At 41.6% G+C, this 24,859-nt stretch overlaps 1 protein-coding gene across 3 annotated transcripts in view; it reads left to right on the top strand.

Moving 5' to 3' along the window:
• MAMDC2 (MAM domain containing 2) overlaps positions 1-24,859 on the top strand; it is a 181,809-nt gene that overhangs the window by 54,193 nt on the left and 102,757 nt on the right. For all 3 annotated transcript variants that reach the window (XR_001114319.2, XM_003267395.4, XM_030810034.1), the window contains exons 3-5: positions 9,341-9,612; positions 10,850-10,934; positions 13,640-13,777. Coding sequence is in view for 2 of the 3 variants with exons in the window: in XM_003267395.4 (XP_003267443.1) it covers positions 9,341-9,612; positions 10,850-10,934; positions 13,640-13,777 (495 nt within the window). In the remaining variant the exon portion in view is untranslated. The remainder of the gene's footprint in view (positions 1-9,340; positions 9,613-10,849; positions 10,935-13,639; positions 13,778-24,859) is intronic.

Below are 24,859 nucleotides of genomic sequence, written 5' to 3'. Positions count from 1 at the left end.
CTTATTTGTAAGGTGGCAATTGCTACATCATAGGATCATTTGACAGGCTTAAGGGAGAAGAACATGTGTGAAGAATCTAGTACCCGGAGTACAACAAATGTTAGTTGTTTTTGAATCTTTGTTTCTTACCAGATGACTTGAGCTGAAGTCTTAAAAGTTATGTTCATCATTTTATTAAAATTATGATTTATATAATTAGTGATTAAACAACACAAAATAATAGTAAAATTGGAAACTTCAAACAGAAGATGAGAATACTTTATGCGAGTCACAAATATTTGTGATTTTTTTCTTATATAGTTTCAGATCAGAACATTCTCTGCCAGAAGTAATCAGTAGATTTATAAATCATTGTGAATCTGATTGATTGAGAAAAAAACTCAGATATTAATAGTCCCAAAGATTAAAAAATTGTTTTACATTTAAGGAGTGCTATATTATTTATCTTCTAATAACACGATCAACTTTGAGAACCCCATACCCACTGTATTTTCTATACATTTTGAGAAATTTGACTTTTTCATTTTTTTGAAAGTCTTTGATATGCAAAGAAAATAACACTCCTTCAAAATGTAAGCTGATGGCTTATACATAATTAAGGATGCAGTTCCACAGAGGAATCCTCTCTCCATGATAGAAATCTGTTCTTTGCAGAAACTTCATGAACATTTGCTGGATGCTTTGCATGTATTATTGTCCAGGCTGCTTTGATTATCTGGTAGATCCCAGAGATGACTGTCATAGCATAAAAAGACATGCCCATAGCAGTAGAGCAGGCACTAGGGAGAAGAGATCCAGTCACAGATAGTTGGAAGATCTTCTATATAGGCGGCAGAAGTTGGTGTCAGAAAGGTAGGGCAGGCCAGGCGCAGTGGTTCACGCCTGTAATCCCAGCACTTTGGGAGGCCGAGGCGGGCAGATCACCTGAGGTCAGTAGTTTGAGACCAGCCTGGCCAACATGGTGAAACCTCATCTCTACTAAAAATACAAAAATTAGTTGGGTGTGGTGCCGGGTGCCTGTAATTCCAGCTACTTGGGAGGCTGAGGCAGGAGAATCGCTTGAACCTGGGAGGTGGAGGTTGCAGTGAGCTGAGGTTGCGCCACTGCACTCCCGTCTGGGTGACAAAGCAAGACTCTGCCAAAAAGAAAGAAAGAGAGAGAGAGAGAGTTTGCAAGCACAATGGGCAGCAGGTAGAACAATAGCAATTGGTATCAAGGCGGTCCAATATGAGATGACGAGGTGGGGTAACCGTCAGAAGAGGACACTGATCATCTAACTGGACATAGGAGCAGTAACATTTATTAAGAACTTGGCCCTGTGCTAAGTACTTACATTATCTTATTTAATCTTGTTTAAAAGACTACAAAATCAGTATTTTAACATCCTCACTTTACCAAAGAAGAAAGTGGGTTTCAGATAATTAACTTGCCCAAAGTGACATTGTTTCTAAGTGGCGTGGCCAAGATTTGAACCAACATCAAGCTGATGTGATAGCCACACTCAACCACTCCACCATACTGTGTCCACAGCAGGACCTGATCCAGGGAGGCAGACAGTTAAGGCATTCGGAAAATTGAGTGGGAAGATCTTCGCTTGAGTTCAGGGACTAGACTTCAGCCCTGGGAAGGAAGCTGCCAAAAAGAAGCAGCATCCTTGTCTTAGATATGCAAGGCACTAAGCTCTAAACAAAAGAGAGACGTAGGCATTGCTGTCAGACCTGCATCATAAGATTTCAGCCAGAATCACATCAGGAGTAAATATGCCGGATTCCACTTGAAATGATGATTAGCCTTGGGTAAGAACCAGAGGAGCTTAGCTGTGAGGAGGGAGACTGCTTAGCATGGCCAGGCAGGATGGGCCTAGCACTAAAAGGACAAAGTTGTAGATTTTAACATCAAAGGGGCAATTAAAGTGAAATGAATGAGGCCTGTTCTCATATCAGCACTGAAAATGTGCTGCTGGTCTGTTACCTGAACAAATATCTTCTCTGATCCATATTGGAAAAAAGTAAGAAGGCAATATACATTTCTCTCTGTCTCTGCAATAACTAAAAAACTCCTGCCTTTGATGATGAGAACAGAAATTAGCAATTAACATGACCATTTACAAAGCATTTTTATATATAGTCATGCACTGTATAATGTTTTGGTCAACGATGGGCATATATGATGGTGGTCCCATAACATAATGAAACTGAAAATTCCCTATAGCCTAGTGACATTGTGATGATTCTGATCCTGTATAGGCCCTAGGCTAATGTGAATGTTTGTATCTCTGTTTTTAACAAAAAGTTTGAAAAGTAAAAAATGTTACAATATTTAAATCGGAAAAAACCTCATATAATAAGGATATAAGGAAAGAAAATATTTTATACAGTACCGTACAATGTGTTTGTGTTTTAAGCCAAGAGTTGTTACAAAAGAGTCAAATGTTAAAAATTTTTTTAATTTATAAAGTAAAAAGTTTGTAGTAAATGAAGATTAATTCATTATTGAAGAAAGAAAAATATTTTATATAAATTCAGTATAGCCTAAATATACAGTGTTTATAAGTCTACAGTAGTGTACAGTAATAGCCTAGGCCTTCACATTTCCTCCCTGCTGACTCACTGACTCACCCACACCACTTGCAAGTTAGTGCCCTATACAGATGTACTATTTCTTATCTTTTATGCTGTATTTTTACTATATCTTGTCTATGTTTAGGTATGTTTAGATACACAAGTACTTATCATTGTGTTTCAATTGCCTATAGTATTCAGTACAGTAACATACTGTTACAGGTTTGTAGCCTAGGAGTAATAGGCTGTCCCATATAGCCTACATGTGTAGTAGGCTCTCCATCTAGGTTCATGAAGTACACTCTATAATACCTGCATAATGACAAAATCACCTAATGACGATTTCTCAGAACCTATCTTCATGGTTCAGTGATGCATGACTGTACATCATTTTATCAGGTTCTCACAACAGCCCTATAGATATGAAGTCTTATCTCACTTCAGTTTTACAGTCTGAAGTCAGCACAAAATGTGAAAATTATACATTGTCAAAATTGCTCTTAAGAGTTCCTTAAATTACAGAATACAGTGTACATGGTTTTATGCATATTATGCCATTTTTATGTACAACACAGCCAATTTTTCTTTCTGCATGGAGGTATGTACTTGTTTAAACATTAGATGAAATAGATTCCATTTAGTGGCTATTCATATGAAAAACATATTTCGTGTGTGTGTGTGTGTGTCGTATACTAGTGGTTGGGTTGTTTTTAGTTGGTTTGTTTTTTTCTAAGTACATTGATTTTCCACATATTGAATGTATATGTAAAGTGGCTCTCTTCTTTTATTACTCCCATTTTGAAAATAAGCTAGTGATTCAGTTTGTGTGTGTGTCATAAGGTTTTAAACCTAGGTTCTAATTTACAAATCCTGAGTAGGGTCCACTGTACCACGCAGTCACCCCAGCATGATTATCACACCTGAAGGACGGGGCATTCGGTATTCATTAGCTAATAGAATTCCATGGGTGCCAAGAAGCCCCCTGTGATTTGTGCCCTGACCATGCTGCCACAGTGATGGTGTGGGACTTAGACCTATCACGCTGTGCCATGGCTACTGGAAGTTATCGATACATTGAGTTCTGGACATGCAGATGTGTCCAGCGATTGAACATGACTTCAAGACTCAATTATTTATGGCTTGACTTCACTTAAACAGAAAAGCTTTTTCTGTTGTTTTCTGATGCCTGCATGTGACAAGGAGACATCTTCAAACCCTAGGGCATATGGAGTCTGTACTTTTTGGCAAGATGGCTTAATGATTGTTTTTCATTGCTGACTTTTTAAAAAAATTATTTGGAAGTTTATGGCCCTTTTCTGACCCTTTATAAAGGTTTTATCATCTCTAATAAATGTCTAGTAAATCAGTTCCAATTGCCTAAGCAGCCATATTTGAAGTGGATCCTTCCCTCTCCTCCTGATGCCATTTCTCCAACACTGTGGTTGGTAAATCTCCCCCAGATCCCTGGCCTGATGCATCACAGTCAACCTCCCAATCCCCCTGTGATTTCTGCCCTTCTTTGCCTTTTTCTCACTTGTTTTGTTTACTCTAACATCTCTGAAGCACTGCTTTGTATTCTTATTGGTTTTAAAAGATGAGAAAAGGGAGCATGTCAGCAAGAATGGTGGAGTAAGGACCTCAGAGAATCCTCTCCCCGTAAAACCAATGAGAACAGCAGAAGAAATGGTCAAAATCAACTTTTTAAGAACTCTGGAAGTTAACCAAAGGCTTACAACATTCAGGAGCATGTATTCAAGAAAAATGAAGGAATACTGTTAAAACAGTGAACTTTATGGTGTTCTACATTATTCCCAATTTGATATTTAAATATATATGGAAATACAAGGGACCCAGAATAGTCAAAATGATCTTGAAAATGAGTATGAGGTTGGAGGTCTCATACTTCCCAATTTCAAAACTTACTACACAGCTACAGTAAGGAGGACTCTATGGTACTGGCATAAGAATAAACATAGATCAATAGAATCAAATTGAGAAGTCCAGAAATAAACCCCACATCTATCCTCAACTGATTTCAACGATGGTGGCAAGAAAATTCAACGGGCAAAAATTAGATCAAAGATCTAAATGTAAAAGCTGAAACAACAAAACTCTGAGAAAAAAACATAGCTGTAAATCTTCGTGACCTTAAATTTGAGAATGGCTTCTTAGCTATGATGCCAAAGGCAGAAAAAAAAAACTAAAAATAGAAAGTTAAACTTCATCAAAATTTAAAAATTTTATATTTCAAAGGATACCATAAAAAAGGTGAAAAGACAGCCGGGAGCGGTGGCTCACTCCTGTAATCCTAGCACTTTGGGAGGCCAAGGCTGGCAGACTGCCTGAGCTCAGGAGTTCGAGACCAGCCTGGGCAACATGGTGAAACCCCCCGTCTGTACTAAAATACAAAAAATTAGCAGGGCATGGCAGCATACACCCATAGTCCCAGCTAATCAGGAGACTGAGGTAGGTAAATCGCTTGAGCCCATGAGGCAGAGGTTGCAGTGAGCTGAGATCACGCCACTGCATTCCAGCCTGTGTGGCACAGCAAGACTCTGTCTCCATTTAAAAAAAAAAAAAAAGGTGAAAAGACAAAGCACTGAATGGGAAAAAATATTTGCAAATTTTCCATCTGATAGGATCTATTATCCAGAATGTATAAAACCTCTTATAACTCAACAATAAAAAGACAACCCAATTTTTAAAATGGACAAAGGATTTGAACAGACATTTTTCCAAAGTAGATGTACGTTAATGGCCAACAAGCACATGAAAGATGCCCTACATAATTAGTCACTTGAGAAATGCAAATCAAAAGCATAATCAGAGATCACATCTACTAGGATCACTAAAATTAAAAAAAAGATGGGCAATAACAAGTGTTGGTGAGGATGTGGAGAAATTGGAACTCATACATTGCTGGTGGAAATGTAAATGATGCAACCACTTGAGAAAGCAGTTTGGCAGTTCTTCAAAAAGTTAAACATAGAATTTCCATGTGGCCTAACAATTCCACTCCTAGGCATACACCTAGGAGAATTGAAATTTTTGTATATAAAAACACTTGCATAAAAATGCTTATGGCAGGATTATTCATAATAGTCAAAAAGTAGAGGCAATCCAAATGTCCATCAACTAATGAATGAATAAAATGTGGTATATCCATAAAATAGAATATTAGCCCCCAAAAAGAATGAAATTCTAATATATGCTACAACATGGATGAACCTTGAAAATATGCTAGGTGAAAGAAGCTAGTCACAAAGGGACACATATTATATAATTCTATTTATATAAAGTTTCCAGAATAAGCAAGTTCAGGCAGACAGAGAGTAGATTTGTGGTTTCCAGAGGCTAGGGGTGGGGAGAATGAGGGATGACTGCTAATGGATACAGGGTTTCCTTTTGGGGTTATGGTGAAAATGTTCTGGAATTAGATACTGGTGATGGTGCACAACTTTATGAACATGTTAAAAACCTCTGAATTGTATTAAAAGGGTGAATTCTATGGAATGCAAATTATTTCTAAAGTTAACTTCCAAATATCAATCTGATTAAGATGGAATAAATAAAACATTTTACACCCAAAGAAAACTTCGTTAATTCACTTGGTGGTAAAATGATTCTTTTTAAGTAAAAAGAACTCACACATTTATTCTAGAATAGCAATTTTCTTAGTGACAAGGCAGGGAAAGGCAACATCCTTGACATTAATATCTTCCTCATCCTATATTTTCTAAAACTTCTTCAAAATATACCATGTTCCTTCTAGTTCAAATTAGCTATAATGTGACCACAAAATATACCCCTACACTGAAGCCACAAACAGAGATAACAAGTAGTTTCAACTCAAGTGCCAACTCAGATTGATTGGTAGTGGTTACATGGAGCACTATGTTTAGAAGGATTCTAAGGCTGTATCTGGAGCAGGCCTGGAAAATGTAGTGATTAATTTAGAAAATTAGTCTTGAAGTTGGCAGTGATAGTGGAGGTGGGCGGTGCTTGGGCTAATGATTAGGTCTAGGAAAATGCATCATTCTGCTGGCTGGATTGCATCCAGTCAGCTGGGTAGATACCTCTTTGCATGGACTGTAATGCAACTAAGAGGCACGTTCACATGGCGTGACCTAAAAACAAATATGAGATCTTTAATTTAAATGCAAAATTCCAATATTTTAAAATAACCCACATTTATGGCTAAGATGTCAAAATCACTCAATGAATAGCACTGACTTTCATCACACAGAATAAAATCTAGATATTTTAAATAGTACATTTTATATAGTGTGTGCTCTCAAAGGTTCTTGACAAGAGAACATTAGCATAAGCTTATAGTAAAATCTCATCAGGTGGGAGAGAACGTCAAGAGAATTTTTTTATGGCACTCACTGAAAAGCCAAGATAATCACCAGCAGATGGACTCTGTGCACCTGCTTTAACACACATTCACTTAAATTTGAGTTGTACCTTCCAGCAGAACTGTTGCCTGCCTCCTTTACATGCTACAGGAGCCTGCACTTTCTTTGGTAGATGAGAGGTGGCTGGAGAATGAACCCTATTTACCTGTCCATACATTGTAAGTCAACAGTTCTCAAAGACCAGTAGCATCAGTATCACCTGGAACGTCTAAGAAATGCAATCTGTTAGAAATGCAGCATCACCCCAGCCCTACTGGATTGGAAACTCGAGGGGTGGGCCTGGGGATGTGTATTTGAACAAGATATCCAGGTGACTCTGGGCTCAACTTTAAGAGCATTGCTTTGAGTTGTCCCTTTCTAGAATGGGGAAAGAAAAAGGGGAGGGAGACAAAAGGGGAGGCTGGGGAAGTGCCCAGGGAAAATTGAGCCTCCCATGGCAGCAAAGTTGGTATTTGATATGAATGTTGATAGGACATAGCAAGGTCTTTGTTTCTTTCCTCTTTTATACTCCACGTCCCAACTCTCTACTTCCTTGGAAAAGGTTTGAGGTACTCACATGATCTCCCCCAACCCAGCCTGCTTGAAGTCCCTTCTTTTGGGGCAGTAGCAAAGAGTGGGGAAAGAGGATGGCGCTAATACATTCCTCATGCCACAAGAAGCAGCACTTTATCCAAAAAAGGGTTGACCTCAAGAGCCCCAGCTTAGAATAGTCAAACCCAACAAGCCCTTCACCTCGGAAATGCGTGTGAAGCACTTAGAACAGCACTTGGGCCTGAGTTGCAGTGATTGTCGCCTGTACGTGGGAGGTATGGTAGTGGCAGCAATTGCTGCAAGGGCCAGATTTCTCCACAAGGGTGCCTGGGTTGGCATCTGGAAGCAATTGCTATCTGCACCCAGTGGGCGGTTGCTATGTTAAGAAGATTGCCAGCAAGAGTTAGATCTTGATCTTGAAATCCTTCAGTCAGCAAGAAAGGATCCCTGAAGACAATGCCCTAACTGTGTCCCTCATGTGAGGATGGCTGTCATCTGAGCTCCAGTTAGCCTGTCGGTACTCGCCACAGAGATAAGGATCCAGGCTGGGATGGGCATTTGAGACAACAAGCGTGGGAGGACAGGCTGAAGAACATCAAGCAAAACAAAGAGGCTTTTCAGATCCTTTCTAGTAAGAGTTTACGGTTAGAGAGACTGAAGTGCAGACACAGGGAGGTGGAAGCCACAGGATGAAAGACAGCAGGTTGAATGACAGCCATGAATGTGGGGCCCTCCGAGAAAGCATGAGAATCTGCAGGCCAGAAAGGCCCAGGAGGTCCCCAAAGACCCACAGGCAATTGGATCATTGATATAGGAAACCAGATGGCCAGAGGTGGGTTTGGAAGGCTCGAGTTAAGGTTCTTGGCTTCAATGCCCCACCTTTTTTTATAGAAATGCTTTTCACATCCTGTACAGCCAGCAGAAAGAACTTGTCAATATTAGGAGGGTAGAGGGAGAAGGGAAGGAGAATGAACAGAGGAAAAGGAAAGGAGGAGGAGGACGGAGAAAGGGGAATAAGAACACAGAAGAGAGGAGGAGAAGGAGAAAGGAGGAAAGAGGGAATCCGAAAGGAGAAGTGAGGATAGAGAAGGAAGGACAATTGCTAGTCCCAGAGTGTCCAGTGCTTTCCCAGCCCTGTGCTACATGTTTTGCAAGTGTTTCCTCATTTAGTTCTCAGAACTATGAAATCTGGTCATGGAAGAGTCAAGGGAAGGAAGTCTTATTCCTAATTTAAAAAAAAAAAATAGCTTACAATGTACTTTTTCTGCCTAGGTCCCAAGATCCAGGCTTAGGTAACCAAATCAATTCAGTCTACATAATGATGCAAGTTAAATGCAGATTGAAACATTAGGTAATGGGGAGAGCTATGTAAGGAGAAGGTTGAGTCCACCTAGTTATTCTGACTTCAGTCATGCCGCTCTTCTGATTCTGATGTCCCTCAGCCTGCAGACACATATGCCTGTGGGGACCAGGGAGATTAATGCAATGTGCTAAATGGGCCTGGTGTAAAAGAATAAAAAGCAGAGACACTCAGTGTCAGGAGTGAAGAGGGAGTGATGGCAATTATGGCAAAGTGGAGACCACTTGCCACCCTCTGAAGAGGCAGCACCACTCAGCTCCAGCCTGTTGTCATCATCTGGTAACATGGCCTCAGTGCTTTCTAATTTTTTCAAAAGAGGCCAGTGATCCAGTGTTCAGGCAACTTTCAATGGATTGACAAAATGTATCTGCAGGTTTATCTGCCCAGAGACTTACTGGACTGCAGTTGCGTATTTTTCCAGGTTGCAAGCCAAAAATTGATCCTTTTCCTGTGTTCCTTTCTCTTTCCAGGCCATTACATTTATGTGGATACCTCCTTTGGCAAGCAGGGAGAGAAAGCTGTGCTGCTAAGTCCTGACTTACAGGCTGAGGAATGGAGCTGCCTCCGCTTGGTCTACCAGATAACCACATCTTCGGAGTCTCTGTCAGATCCCAGCCAGCTGAATCTCTACATGAGATTTGAAGATGAAAGCTTTGATCGCTTGCTTTGGTCAGCTAAGGAACCTTCAGACAGCTGGCTCATAGCCAGTTTGGATTTGCAAAATAGTTCCAAGAAATTCAAGGTAGGTAGAGTTTAGGAGAAAGATATAGGGCCTATTATCTTTGCTTTATACTATTCTAAAATCTTATGAAAACTTCTGACGTGGAGGTTAGTTATCTCCTGGATTATGATGTGATGTTTCATAAGATACATACCACAGAAGAATATTAGCAATGGAAATTAACATTTTGTTTATTTCTTAAAAGAGCTTCTTCCCAGATTTCTTTCCCGTCTATTTAAATGAGCCTTCTGTAAAAATCTAAATGGGGCTTAAACCAACCTCTTCAATGAAAATAGATTTTCTATGGCTTTAGGGAGTATTCTCATTTCTAGAATTTTATTTCATCCTTCTAAATTGTGTGTGCTATATGTTTGTTTATCTTCTTAATCATTTCTTTGCTACAAATTTTGAACAAAACATTATAATAAAAGGAAAATGAAAATACTTTAAAAGAGAAAAGATACTTAAAGGACATGTTCCATTTCCTTTTCAAAGAGGGAAGTTGTTCCTTTGGGAGTCCTGGAAAAGGAAGGTAGCGAATGTAAGGTGAAGCTGGGTGTGGACTGGATAAGGAAGGAGGATGGGATCCAGACACACCTGGCCATGAAGTGTGATGTTTATTGAAAATATTTCATCGAAGACACAATGGAGCCATCATGAAAACGTTCCCCATTACTAATCTGCCTTTCAATTTCCTATCCCATCCCACTTCTTTGAAAAGCTTGAAATACTTTACTCTCCTATACCTGCTGTCTACTTGGAGTCCTTCCCTGTCAGCCAGTGGTTGAGGATGGAGCATGGGGGCTCTGAGTTCCCTCTTTAACAACTTCTTCCCAGCAGTTATCACCTCCTAAATCTGCCAGCATAGTTGCAGAATATAGGGCTAAAACCACAGGAGAAAAAGTGATTACTTTCAGAAACAGGACCACAAGTGCTACCACAAGCACTGAAGATGGTGGTGGTTGGGATAGCAAGAGAAGAAAAGACAGCTGACTCTGAGCTTCTATCAGATGCCTTACTCACCTCGAAGTTTTGATGTATGAGTTTATGTGCACATGCGCATGCACACACATACATACACACACATTCTTTTAGTAAAGTCCGTAGTGAAATTGGTATCCAATAGCAATTAGCTGAGACTAACAATCCTGTTTTGCCTTAAATGGCTGAACAGCTCCAGACTAATAGCTGAAATATTGAACCAAGGAAACATGATGTTTTGAAGTCTAACTCCCCTTCTTCCTCATATGTTGTGCAGATTTTAATAGAAGGTGTACTAGGACAGGGAAACACAGCCAGCATTGCACTGTTTGAAATCAAGATGACAACCGGCTACTGTATTGGTAAGTGGGCTTCATTTTCATTGAATCAAATTGTGAATCTTTTTCTAAAAGTTACTGTTGCCAGAGGGAACTGAATCAATCCTAAAGACCAAGTATTTTATAGAATGCACTGCATAATGCATACTGGTTTAAATTCTTTGCTAGGTTCATTTGAATACTGTATGTTGTTTGTCTTCAGTGTGGGAAGGCTCATTAGAATCTGCCTGTACAGTCTGGATTAATGAAAGAAATATAGATGCAGGAACTGTAACTTCAGAGCTGCCACCTTAACTTCAACACATTCTGATTAAAATAATTTACAAATTGCTGGAAACTCAGCTTTTTGTAGCGTGTGGCAGACAAGCAGACATTGTACTACCTCCTTTCCCTTATTTCTCTCTTGGCACACCACGGTTCTCCTCTTAATAATCACAGTTGTCACTTAGATTTCACTTGAGCAGAGTTGGTTGGCTGTCTCTTATGTGCCAGCTTCCAAGAGGGCATAAAGAAAGGATAAACCGTGTCCTATGGTGGTTCAGTTCCTATTTGTCTACACTGAAGCTAGTTCTGTATATGACAAATACTGCTGAGGAAGGACAAGCTGTGCAGTGGAGAGGCGCAGGGAGGAGGAGAGGAAATTGGAGAGGACTGAATAGGGACAGTGCACTGGAGCAGGAGTTTCAAGGAGAAGAATTTAGTTAAGTGGAGGTGCAGGGTAGGAAGGCAAGGATTCTCCATCACCAGACCCCTGTGGGGAGAAAGAAACAGAGCAGGTTCAGGCAAAGGCAAGAGGCTGAGTAGGGTGTTTGAAGTGAAGACCAGGACTGCTAAGGGAGTTTGTGATGGAAGAGTGTGGATGCAGGATGTGGAGCTTGGACCTGCTGAATCATGTGGGTCAGCCAGCAGGGGAGAAGTGTGCAGCTGCACTTTCAGATGACTCCAGCTGCCACGTGGAAAATGAGTTGGGTACAAGGAAAATGCATAGCAGGTGGGAAAACCCCTAGGAAGCAGCTGTGACCTTACAGAGGGGGCATAATGAGGGTAATATTGAATTAGCAGTGGAATCGGAAAAAGGCAGTAGAATTGAGAGATTTTTCAGCACTGACAGCTCTTGAAGGCTAAATGAATGTGATGGGGAAGAGAAAGGAGAGTCAAAGAATATTCTGAACAACAACAACAACAACAACAACAAAGCCTTTGCTAATTTCCTTAAGTTTCACTTCTCTGTTTTGACCTCAATGATACCTCTAGCGCAAGTGAAAGAAAATAGACTATTTTCTGAAGACACAGTGAGGCTCAGGCTCCTTTCCTTGAGCCTCCCGCTGAGCTTCCACCTGGCATCTGCACAGCTTGTGAACGACAGGGAAGTCAGACACCCCTCGTGGAGCGCCACCTGCTGGCTCAGTCAGCTTACTGAGCCTCAGCCTCTTGGCATCCGTAAAATGGGAATAAAAAGCTTCCCTCCTAGGATTCTTAGGAGGAGGAATGATATCGTGGCTATGAAGATAATTGGTATATACAGTGCTGGACATGTAAGACATGTTAATTGCCTTTCTTCAAATGATGTGGTGACTTCTGATTTGTTTAAAACAAAGGATGCCGACACTTTTATCTTGTTAAACTCTATGATCACAGTCTGACTTCTTTCTTTCTGGGTACTTTCTCTGCCTCTCTCCATTCCTCATCTGTAAAATGAGGTTAGTAACAGTGCCTATGTCATGGGGCTGCTTTGAGGGTTGAATAAGTTAATTTATGTAAAGCGCTCAGAATGGAGCCTGGCATATTGAGGAATATTCTGCTTTTTATTTTACTCTTAGGCAGCCTTTGGCACTGAATGTTAGGGCATTGGTTAGCAGACACTGTGGTGGAAACATTGAAAATGAAAATCTTAGAAATTTTCAGGGCTTGCTAATGTAAAAACACATTGCTGACTACACCAGTCAAGATCCTGGCAGGAAGGAGGAAACAGAGGGTACACTCAATCTCTGTTTCCTTATTTGTAAGGTGGCAATTGCTACATCATAGGATCATTTGACAGGCTTAAGGGAGAAGAACATGTGTGAAGAATCTAGTACCCGGAGTACAACAAATGTTAGTTGTTTTTGAATCTTTGTTTCTTACCAGATGACTTGAGCTGGGTTCTGATTTATAAGAAAAACAGGGAATTTTAGCATCTCGGACACATGCCCCTCAGCTCTGGGCAACTTGTTCATCATGAGAAGAGAAAGGAATGGAGGGCCGGGCCACTAGATTCAAGAAAGTGTTGTGGAAAAAATTTTCTAGAGCTAAGAACATAACCCTGAACAGTGCTTTGAGACAGAGGTGACTGATAAAAATAGCTGACTTGTACCAAGCACTGACTACATGCCTGGCACTGTGCTGGGAGCTCTCCGCACTTACAATAGCTCTGTGAAGTGGGGACATTGTCCCCATTTCACATATGGAGACCCAGAGGCTACAAAAAGTGGTAAGTCATGCTCCAAGTGACACGGCTAATAAGTGGAAGGGCCACAATCCAAAGGGCCAATGATGAATTAGAATATTGATTCACTACAGGATCTGTCTCTCTTCTTGGCCAATATTGTGCAGGGGTCCTGGTAGAAAGGTCGCAGTGGGCAAAGGAAGACAGAAACTTCTGAATATCTAAGAGCAAACTCTGTAGTAGGATGGGTGTACCCAGGTGTGACACTGTGTCTCCATGAAGTGTTTTTCTTTCCCTTCCCCAGAATGTGACTTTGAAGAAAATCATCTCTGTGGCTTTGTGAACCGCTGGAATCCCAATGTGAACTGGTTTGTTGGAGGAGGAAGTATTCGGAATGTCCACTCCATTCTCCCACAGGATCACACCTTCAAGAGTGAACTGGGTGAGCTGGGGTCAAATAGAGTCCTTTTCCCAGGATAAATTTTTCTGCGGTCTCCTCCCACTTCCTGCACTGACCTAGCTGTGGCTTCTGTCAGCAGGGAAGAGAGGAGGGAGGAGGGTGAATAGGAACTAAGTAGGAACCAGGAGGTGCAGCAGAAGAGTGGGGAAGGATCTACAGTGAGGTAGAGACAAACTGCAGCTGTGAGCTCTGTAGCTAAGGGGAAGGCCACCCCCTTAAAGATTCTCCTTCACCTGTGGCCTAGTCTTGCATTTTCACATTTCCATATTATGCTTTACTTTCTTGTGTATTTGTTGTTCAATATTTCTCATTTCTAAAGACAAGGCTGGAAAAATCCTAGGTTACTTTTCACTGAAAATAGATCAAACGATGGGAATGGGTCCCAAGAACTTCCCAAGTGACAGTGAGGTGAGCCAATACTGATGATTAGCTCTGAATGTGGTGTGCAACAGGCCCCCCTAGTGGCCAAGAAGGCTGCTTCTCTGCAAGGAAAATGGGAGGTGAGGTTGTGTTACCAGCGAGAAGTCAGCTTTGGGGAGAAGTCCTCCACAGAAGAGAGACAAGGGCAAGGGCTTACTTACTTGTGGGTTACCACTGCTCTCACCTGGACCCTGGTAGGCTTTGGAAAAGCCTAGGTGTCCCCACAGTTGTAAGACATTTCATCCTCGACTCCAAGGTCTCCAAGGAGTGAGAAGCTTCTGGCAGCTGGCTTTTCCACAAGAACAAGAACAGGAATTTTTATTCTGCTGCAAACAGTTAACTTTTTCTCTTTTGATCATTTACACATAGATATTGGGGTAATATACTTACCCCAATAATTTGCTGATGGTGACAGCGTGTCCCCATGCCTGAAGACGTGATGACCTCTTATGGTTCTTTCCATTTTTCTTCATTCACTGTCACATCTCTTCATTTGAATATTTTTAACCATGTCTCCAACTCTTTTTTTCAAAAGTGCTCATCCTTCAGCTTATCTTGACTCTGGACAGTCTTCATCCTAACCTTATTGTTCTCTTTGCTCCTATTCTATCTTCTCCTTCATATCCAGAGTCTCAGTTTCAATTTCCTATAACAGCCAGGCAGGTAGTATAAGCAAATGGCATGTGGGCTGGGTGAAGACTGCGGCAAACTAGAGAGCAGAGACCCTGTACAAAGGCTACTCGGCTCCAGTGAGTTGCTGCTGTGTGAGAATGTAAGCCCAGGTTGCCAGATCTTTTGATGTTTCAAGATCATCAGGAAGGCAGGGGATTTTTTTGTGTGTGAAATTTCCCAAATTTTTAAAAGTTGGTGAATATTTTCTAAAATCACAGTCTGGTCCAATAAAACACATTTGCAGGTCAGGCCCTGTTGGCCAACTTCTATTTTGCAACCTTCATTTGATAAGTTTCCCTTCTTTTACAACACGTTCAGGCTTCTTAGAATAAGTTCTTTATAAGTAACCACAAATAAAAAGATTGGAGTCTCATGGAGCTTGCCTGTTTAAAACAAACGCAACTTCAAATCTAGCATTTTCATTAATTTGTCCCAGCATTAGATATAATGGGGAAAATGACAGTTAAAATGACAGATTCTCTATGGCCCCTTCCCAGCTTCAAGGAAGATGCTTTCAAGAAAGGAAAAGAGATTTCTACCACAAATGGATGTTAACAAAGGGTGGTATGTGTCAAGTGCAATAAGAGTGGTCTCCTTCCCCCACCAAAAAAAAAAGGTGTTGGGAATTCAGAGACAAAAGAGGTCCCTCACTGCTTGGATGTCCTAGAAGACATGATAAAAGAAGTAAACTGTATTTCGGGGATGGGTATGATTTTGACAAAGATGAGAAAAAGCTAAGAGCAATGATACAGTGGTGGTGCTACAAGGGGTGGATGCGGGGAGAGATGTGGCTGAGAAAGCAGTGCAGGGGCAAATTCTAAAATGCCTGGAATGCCAGGAAAGAGATTTTAACTTTATTTCATTGACAATGGGAGGCCACACAGGTGTTTGGGCAGGGGAGAGACACCATCACAGCAGTGTATTTAGGTGGATTAACATGACAGACATTATTTCAATAGATGGAGAGTAAAAAGGTGAAGCAAGAGTACAGAAGAATCCCCCAGAAACTGTTTCTTTAGATGCATCTGGGGTCACTTACATAAGAAATTGAGATAAGACAAAAAAAAAAAGCATGTTAATGCACTTCCTACCTTTACAAGCAAGGTTCAGCCCCCCCACCCCCCCTTTTTTTTTTTTGAGATGGAGTCTCGCTCTGTCGCCCAGCCTGGAGTGCAGTGGTGAAATCTCAGCTCACTGCAACCTCCACCTCCCAGGTTCAAGCAATTCCCCCTGCCTCAGCCTTCCAAGCAGCTGAGATTACAGATACCCACCACTTTGTCTAACTAATTTTTGTATTTTTAGTAAAGACGGGGTTTCCCCATGTTGGCCAGGCTGGTCTCGAGCTCCTGACCTTAGGTGATCCACCCGCCTTGGCCTCCCAAAGTGCTGTTTAGCACTTTTGACAGTGACAAAGGATTGGAGTTTTCCTACGGATAGCCCATAGTTTTACCTTATAAATAAGTGGCCCATCCTCATTTGGGGCCCTTTGTAGGAACCACACTATAAATGAGTGCTCTGTGTGGAGTGAATGATAACCAGTCATGGCAAAGTAATCCATGAATCTGCATGAGTATTTTAAAAGACAGGTTAACTCAAAATAATAAAATGTCACCAACTCTTGAGAGCTTTATGTAAATGAGTAAAGCAACTAACAATCTCTTGGGGTTTCAAGAAAGAAAAGCCAGATGACTTTTTCTTCATGTGTGACAATAGGCTAGTTTTGAGATTGTTTTTCTGTCATATCTTAAGAATCTAATACAAGGAACAGAAAGGATCTTGAAAGGCTGATGCATCAAAATGGCAATTATTTCTTGTGTCTTTATCACAGTTGCACAGAGATGCAAATTTAACAATGGGGAAGTGTTAAAGAACTTTTCCCAAATCAGTTAAAAATTAGTTCCGAAGTCAAACCCTGTGGATAACCAACATTATGATTCAGTGATTATTCAGTGTTTTTCACCCTCAATGATGGCAAGAGGCAGCTGGCTGGGGAGAACATATATTTCTTGGAAGAGGCAACAGACCAATGGACTAGTGTCAAATCATCCATTTGGCTATGTTACCTGAGTGCAATTCATCCTTTGAAGAGTGTAATTCTCCTAGTCCTTCCTCACGCCCATCTGCAATCATAGAATATTCTGACTATATTTGTGTCCCCAGGGATAGAGAAAGGGCCCCAGGATAGGAGTCCAAATACTTGTGCTCCAGGCCCAGTTATCAGAGTACTTTATTACCTTGACTAAACCCTTAACTTCTTAGGGTCTCCACTGACGCATCTGCAAATGAGCAATTTGAATTCAATGATCTCTAAGATGCCTTTGAGTTCCAATATTTTACTTTTCTCTCCTTGCCTAATGCTATTTACCAAAATCTCCAAATACACCATTCAGTGAGATCTATTTCAAGATGGCTTGAGTCCCTCCTGGATACTTAAAAGCACATAGCATTTGGTATTAGAAAAAAAAAAAGAAGAAGAAGACTAAAGGGACCAAGGGGTGAGAAAAAGAGGCCCTAGATTTTCTATTGTCTTGACCAGAAGGGTCAAGACGTAAGCATGGTGGTGTGGTCATCCTTGAGAAGCACTAAGACTTGCTGGTAGGGTGCTGTCACCCCTGACATAAACACTTGCCTCTTTCCTCTCCCACTCCCTCTTCCCCTCCAATCTCCCTCTCTCCATTTTCCCATTCTCCCTCTTCTTCCTTGGCTATTATAGAATACTTCCCCAAGGCAGGCAGCTTTTCCTACTAGCATTGCTTGGTCCCCCTATGTCAATACTGTTGGCTGAAAAAGAAGCTGACCTGAGGGCTGAAGGGAGGAAGTCTAAGAAGACTACGCACCTTCCAGCCATCCATGGGATTATATAGTAAGTCCAGTCAGAGCCTCAACATCAGAATGATGCTTCTTCATTGATCACTTATTCATTCCTTCACTCATTCAACAAACACATAATAAGCACTTTTTACATGTATTTATATGTACATTCTTGCATACCCTGGTGATATAAAAAAACAGTCATTCTGGATAAAGAAAATGTGGCACATATACACCATGGAATACCATGCAGCTATAAAAAAGGATGAGTTCATGTCCTTTGCAGGGACGTGGATGAAACTGGAAACCATTGTTCTCAGCAAACTAACACAGGAACAGAAAAACAAACACTGCACATTCTCACTCATAAGTGGGAGCTGAACAATGAGAACACATGGACACAGGGAGGGAAACATCACACACTGGGGTCTGTCAAGGGGTGGAGATAGCATTAGGAGAAATACCTAATGTAGATGACGGGTTGATGGGTGCAGCAAACCACCATGGCACATGTATACCTATGTAACAAACCTGCACATTCTGCACATATATCCCAGAACTTGAAGTATAATTTTTAAAAAATGATGCTTTAAGAAAAAAAAAAAACAGTCATTAACCTCAAAGAGTTTACAGGAACCAACTTTTCCCAAAATGTCCTTCCCTATAATACCAGTTTTTAGTAAACTAATCCTTATATGGGGCACAAGGGTGATATGTGGTCAAATAACCTGGGGAAACCCTGCATTAAAGAAAGCTAAACAGATTTCTTTATTTCAGGATTTCTCACCACCTGTAATATAGTTCTGTGCTCATGTACATTATGGCATTTCTCAAATTATCTGAATACCAAAATGCTACATAAACTTGCAAGCATGCATAGTAATGTATGACTAATAGAGGTATGAAATAAATGATATGAAACCACAGACAAAAGATTACCTTGGTTTTGGGGTACAGGGAAGGCCCTCTTAAGGAAGTAATAGTAAAACTGGAATTTGGCCAGATGCATAAGGGGGAGACAAATGTAGCATGTGCAAAGTGTAGAGGCATGAGAGTGGATGGTTTATTTTATATTTGGAGAGCATTTGAGCATCCCAAAGTATGTGATCATGGCAGAGGAACCCCTGGGTTCCAGGCTACATTCCTACTTATGATTAGCAGGAAGCCTGATTGCCTGCATTCCACTCTTTCCTGCTATTTCACTCCAAGTTCTCCTCGACCTTTGGACTAATATTTTGCCCATTCATTAGCCAACATCCCCACTCAACACACACACACACACACACACACTCACACACACATATTTTGCCCATTCATTAGTCAACATCCCCACTCAACATACATACACACACACACACACACACACACACACACACACACAGAGTCCTCGTGCCTGGAGTGCTCTGTCTTTCCCCTATAGAGGATAGAGCTAAAAATGATGAGTTCAAAAGATTCTAAAATATTTTATTTGAAAAGCTCTGCCCATAGGACTCAAAGATTTGATCAGTATCATTCTTTAAAACAAAACAAAACAAAACAAAACAAACCCTCCAATGCCCTAAAAAGGAAAGAGATTCCCTCTCTTATCAAATTTGCTTTCTACTGCATGTATTGATTTCCCCGGAGCTCTATCCATTTGGGTGGCAAAGTAAAGATTAAATTGTTCAGATGTCTGCCCGCAACAGCAGATTTTACTCTGTGTGAGTTCATCTTGTGTTCGTTCATATACCGGACACAGCTTTTGCCTTTGCTTTCAGGTAAAAACTGGAGAAACAGCACATAGAAGGGGAGCTCATTGTCTACTTAGGAATTTCAGAACTGCAGAGAGCGTTGAGGGAAGTCTTCCCAGGAGAGTGCTAGTCTTTGTGTTGTAGAAAAGCAAACAGTGAATGTAATTTCTGGAAGCTACAATGTTGATGTGAGTTTTCCTTCATTTCCTTGTATGTTCCTAACAATCTGCCCCAAACATTGAGTCAAGGTTTTTAATGAGCATCGTTCCCCCAAATTATTGTCTAATGATGGAAATGACTAAAATAATGCAGTAAGAATTGTGGCAGGACATCTTTGGAATACTGGAGGGGATGTGATTTTTATCCTGTGTTTTCTTAATTCTGATTCATCACATATGGGTTTCTTTCTTTATTCATATTTTGTGAAGTGAAACAAAATCTTTCAGGAGGTAAGCTACTGACAGCTCAGATCATTACCATTTTCTACATACCTTAGCAAAAAAAAAACAAAGTTGATTGCTGGAAAAATAATGAGGGAAATGCATCTCTTTGCTGAGATTTAAAAAACCTAGCCTGCTTGTGGTGCTACTCTAGAAGAAGGTGGACAAGGTTTCAAAATCTAAAATAAGGTTAGAGTTATTTAATTCCGTCAAACATCATGAGATGGTTGGATCATCTTTCCATGACTCATGACACTCTTTTCTCATTTCGGTTTAGAATGAGCAAGAGTCATCTTAATGGGACTTATTTATTTACTCTCTGCATTGATCCATTTGGTGCACAGTGTAAGCACTCGGTAGAGAAGCAGGTTTCTTAATTTTCTTACCATTTTCTTTGTGCAAGGTCTGCTGGATTTCCTTTCTCTGCCCTTGAATGACTTACTGTGGCTTTCCAGTTACTTTCAGCTATTAACAAACACTTTCATTTTCAAGGATTAGGTTCAGTCAAGTCACAACTGCAATGTCTCATCTAGTTTAGATCTTCCCACAGACTGGGCCACACAACAGCAGTAGAGAGAAAGGTTTGTGCTTTGTCTCTTCATACTTCACCTTTTTCTTCCTTACCTCTTCTCCCTCTTACTGTACTGCTTCTGGCTGCTTCAGAGTTGGGAGGCAATGGGCAGGGTGGGGATGGAACAGAAAGGCAAAGGCCAGGGACAAAAGGTTTCACTTGCCTGTTGCTATTTAACCTAGAGTTGATGCCCTTCATACAGCACATGGCCAAATTCTGGCATTCCTGTCTTGGCCGATGGGGGATCCCACTTTAGTGTTGCCAGACAGGGATGAGCAACTCTCTGGCTGACCATCTGTGAATCCTGCTTAGCTCCTACAAGTCATGGTATGCCTCACCAGCTCCCTTCTAATGGAATTACCCTTCTAATGAATTACTGCACTGGCAGGCAGTTCTCTTGAGAAGAGTCCTTTTAAGATACTGTAGCCCAGCTGCCTTCTAAATTGCCCCCTCAAACTCTGGAAGTGCATTTCACTGGCAACAAACTCCTTTTTCTCCACTCTTTCCCCACAGGTCCCTATAGTCAGTTTCTTGCCTGTAGATGTATGCACCAGTGCCAGGCTCCATCTCTGCATCACACACACACTCCAGTATCACTGATCAAGCTTTCTCAAGAACTCCGATCACCTTCATCGCAAGGTCCAGAGCAATTGCAGAGCTCAGAAATTTCTGCACATAGGAGAGGGGATGAGGTTAAATGGCAGTTTCCTTCCTCTATCTCTTCCATGAGTGGTTCCCTTAAGCCCCTTCCTTTAGATCAAGGTAAGAAAAGGGAAGCAATCCCCTTGCCTTCCCTGGTGAAGTCAAAAGGAAACACGTAGCAGGGCAGCTCCGTGACAACGCTCTTTATAGAACCCCATCTCCAATATCTCTGATTCATCTCGAGCCTTCTCATATGCACAGGCTAGAAGGGAGAGATGGGCTAACACTGGTAGAGCTGGGGTAGGTGCCAGGGGCTGCCACTTAGCATATTGACAGTCTAGCACCACTCTTTAGAAAATAGAGGCTGTTGTCACTTATTGTTTGGGGTTTTGAGGTCTTAGCACAGATAGGGGAAGTCTCACATAATATTCATTCATGTTTACATCATCCTTGAAAGCTGTATAAAAAGACTAGAGTCTGACTTTGTCATAGTAAGGACCACCAAAACCCTTACAACTAAAGGCTCGTGAAGATAACTGTCAGACTCACGGGGTGGAAAAACAAGCATCGTAACTCATTATCTTTGGGTGCCATCTGCTCACCATGACAGCAGACCAGTGGGTATTTCCCTCTGGCATACATCTCTTCAGACCAGGTTGTCTGCCCTACTGGGGAGACAGCTTGTCCAGACAACCAGCAACACTGGAGCAGACAACACAACCGGAGTGCAAATGTGGCCAGCAGGGCTGCATCACAGCTGAGTCAGAGGATGCCTCTGGCACCGCAGCCAAGCCAAGGGCAGTCTTGGGGGAATGCTGCTGAGACAGACTGCTTGAAAATAAACATTCAGGAACAGCCTTTAAAGTTCTTTCCCTAATGCAAGGGGAAATGGCTGACTACCAGGGGCCACTGGTTCCACATGAAAAGTTCAGCTAATACAGAGGGCTGCTGCAAGAAAGGAACAGACGGCCTCTTCAGGAGCAAGTGTGCATACACCAGCACCGCAGGCTCCATCCCAGAAGGGGCTTGAGCACTGGCGGCATGACTGAGAATTGTGATCTTTCTGTCAACTGAATTTGAAACTTTTTTTGCCTAGAAACCTCGGGCTCTTTGTGTATAATCCAGAATTAGGTAATAATAGATTGATTTTCACTCTGTGTATGGCAAAGCAGAACAGACTGTAGAGGAGTGGCAATAAGCTTCTCAATTCTTCATCTTATGGGGGAACCCATTCCTCCCATATAACCTCTTTCATTTTCAGTTCAAGTTTTAATACTTTAGAATCCCTGTGGCCTGCAGGGTCTCCAGTGATTTGGCAGATTAAAGGATTCTGTCTACTTAAAGTCCATCCATACCTAGCTTCATCCTACTTGAATCTTAAATATCTGACAAAGAAAAAAAAAAAAAGCCTTTTCCAGAGGTTCTGGAAGCTCTAGAGCCCTATGCCAGATAGGAGTGTTGGGCTCATTGAACACGGCAGGAAAATTCTCCTAATATCAGACACTGGACAAAATTTCCCAAGAACTCCAGGCTACCTTCATTGTTTTTAGAAAGGAGAATACAGTGGCACCTGCAGCCACCTACCCACTGACTCCTCTTCCTCAGAACAGATTGTATCCAATGACATACTCAGCCTGGTTGGTTTGGCTGTCATTCCTCCAGCCTCTTCTCCTGGGGCAGACACCTGAATGACAATTTCTGAATCACCCCTAGCAGTTCAACTGAGATAATAAACTCATGATGAGATACCTTTTGTTCCCCAATGAGAAGCTTAATGTTGTTCAAATTGTCAGTAAATAGAACCCAGCTTTGGCAACAAATGAATGATGGAAAGAAAAAGGTGGCAAGAGCATGTGGTCTAGTCTGGTGGTTCTGTATGAGACTTGGTGTCAGCAGTCTTGGTCTTATTCCCAGCAGCCTCTCTGACTCACTTTGGGCAGATCGTGTTGTGTTTGCTGGATGCTTTTTGGATCAGAAATGTGATTGTGGTTCACTTGGCCTAGGATCCTGAGCACAAGTTGTTAGTGATGCAGTTTGACTGCAAACACACAAAATATTGTCCACACAGCAGGTGAGTTACTACCCTTTAAAGATAACTCTCAGATGTCTGTCATCTGCAAGGAAGATGAATTTACAACAAGGCTGGCTGTGGAAGCAGACACTAAGCTGGGACTAGGTGGGAAAGAGATTTCCTGGGAGAGGTGGCTGTGAAGGCTCTGAGGAGGAAGGAGCCAGAGTAGCTGGGGACAGGCCCAATGTCCTTATTGGGCACAGCAGCCATAGTGCCTAGGAGCCATGGCATTTTTAGGGGTCCATGACAATATTTTAATTTTATTTATTTTAAAATTGGAAGGGTAAAATGAATATAATAATTTCTAACTTACATCATATACCTCTTTATGCCAATGCAGTAATAAACTAAAATGTTAAGTTTTTTTTTTTTTTTTTTAATGGAGGAATGGGCCCAACCACAGCAAAAGGGCCTAGGGCCCACCAAAGTCATAAAGATGCCCTAGGTAGGGAAAACTTTCAGCTCAGGACACAAACCTGACCCCTGAGGAAGAGGAGAACCTGGGCCGATGGGAGATGCTGAAGGGCCCCATGGCAGACAATGGCCTGCCCTGCAGCTATGCTTGGTCACTGGCTGGGAACAGCCCAGAGTGGTGTGGTCTTGGTACAAACTCTCCTGCAGATCCAAAGGTGAGGTGGCTGGAGACCCAGTCAATGATGGTTCCTTCAGCAAGTTCTCTTAAAGGGGATCTCTGTGGCCCCTGCAATTAGGTATCCAGGAAACAAAGTATTATACATACATTATAATACACAGAATTGTAGCTCTCCTCCACTCAGTTCTCCGTGTTCATATCTCACAAAAAGATTGTTTCATTGGTAAGTCATGTTACAAAGGGCAATGAAGACTTCATCTCTGCCTTTGATACTCACATGAGTTCTTAGAGAACAGAAGCAGATTACAGAGGCTAACTGGTCATAGGCATTCTCTACTACTAGAACGTTCTTGTCAAGGCTGGCTGGCCACCAGGAATGCTTTAGAGGGTTTTCAAGCTTGGGATATGGAGGAGTGACCTTCCCTCCATATCAGAGGTTCTTTGATTCTATCCAGTCTGACATTCTGATTCTTCCTTTAAAATTCCTTCCCAGAGGTGGCAAAGTGGAGCCTACAGTGGTTTCCAGACTGTAGATATGTTTATTTGGCACATACGAAGTTTAAAAAAATATGGTGGGGAGTGTTAGGCGTTGAATTGTGCACACCCAAAACTCAAATGTTTAAGTCCTAACCCCCAGGACTTAGAATCTGACCTTGCTTGGACATAGATGGGTGCAGATGTCATTAGTTAAGATGAGGTCATGCTGGAGTAGGGTGGGCCTCCAATCCAATATGACCACTGTCCTTATTAAAAGGGGAACTTTGGGCACAGAGAGAGATGTACACAGGGAGAATGCCATGTAAAGATAAAGGCAGAGACCTTCAAGCCAAGAAATGCCAAAGATTGCCAGCACACCACCAGAAGCTTGGAGAGAGGCCCAGGACCAATCCTTCCCTCATGGCCCTGAGAAGGAACCCCTGCTGACACCTTGATCCTTGACTTCTGGACTCCAGAACTGTGAGGCAATACATGTGTGTTGCTGAAGCCTCCCACTTTGCAGTATTTTGTGACAGCAGCCCTAGCAAACCACAAAGGAAGCATCCCTTAAAAATGGATAGATTTGCCGTCAAAACCTGAATTCCAGACTAGGATGGGGAAAGCCTGCAGCATGGGGC

Source organism: Nomascus leucogenys, chromosome 1a (genome assembly GCF_006542625.1).
Source record: "Nomascus leucogenys isolate Asia chromosome 1a, Asia_NLE_v1, whole genome shotgun sequence".
NCBI lineage: Eukaryota > Metazoa > Chordata > Mammalia > Primates > Hylobatidae > Nomascus > Nomascus leucogenys.
This window is presented reverse-complemented; position numbering and strand designations above follow the sequence as displayed.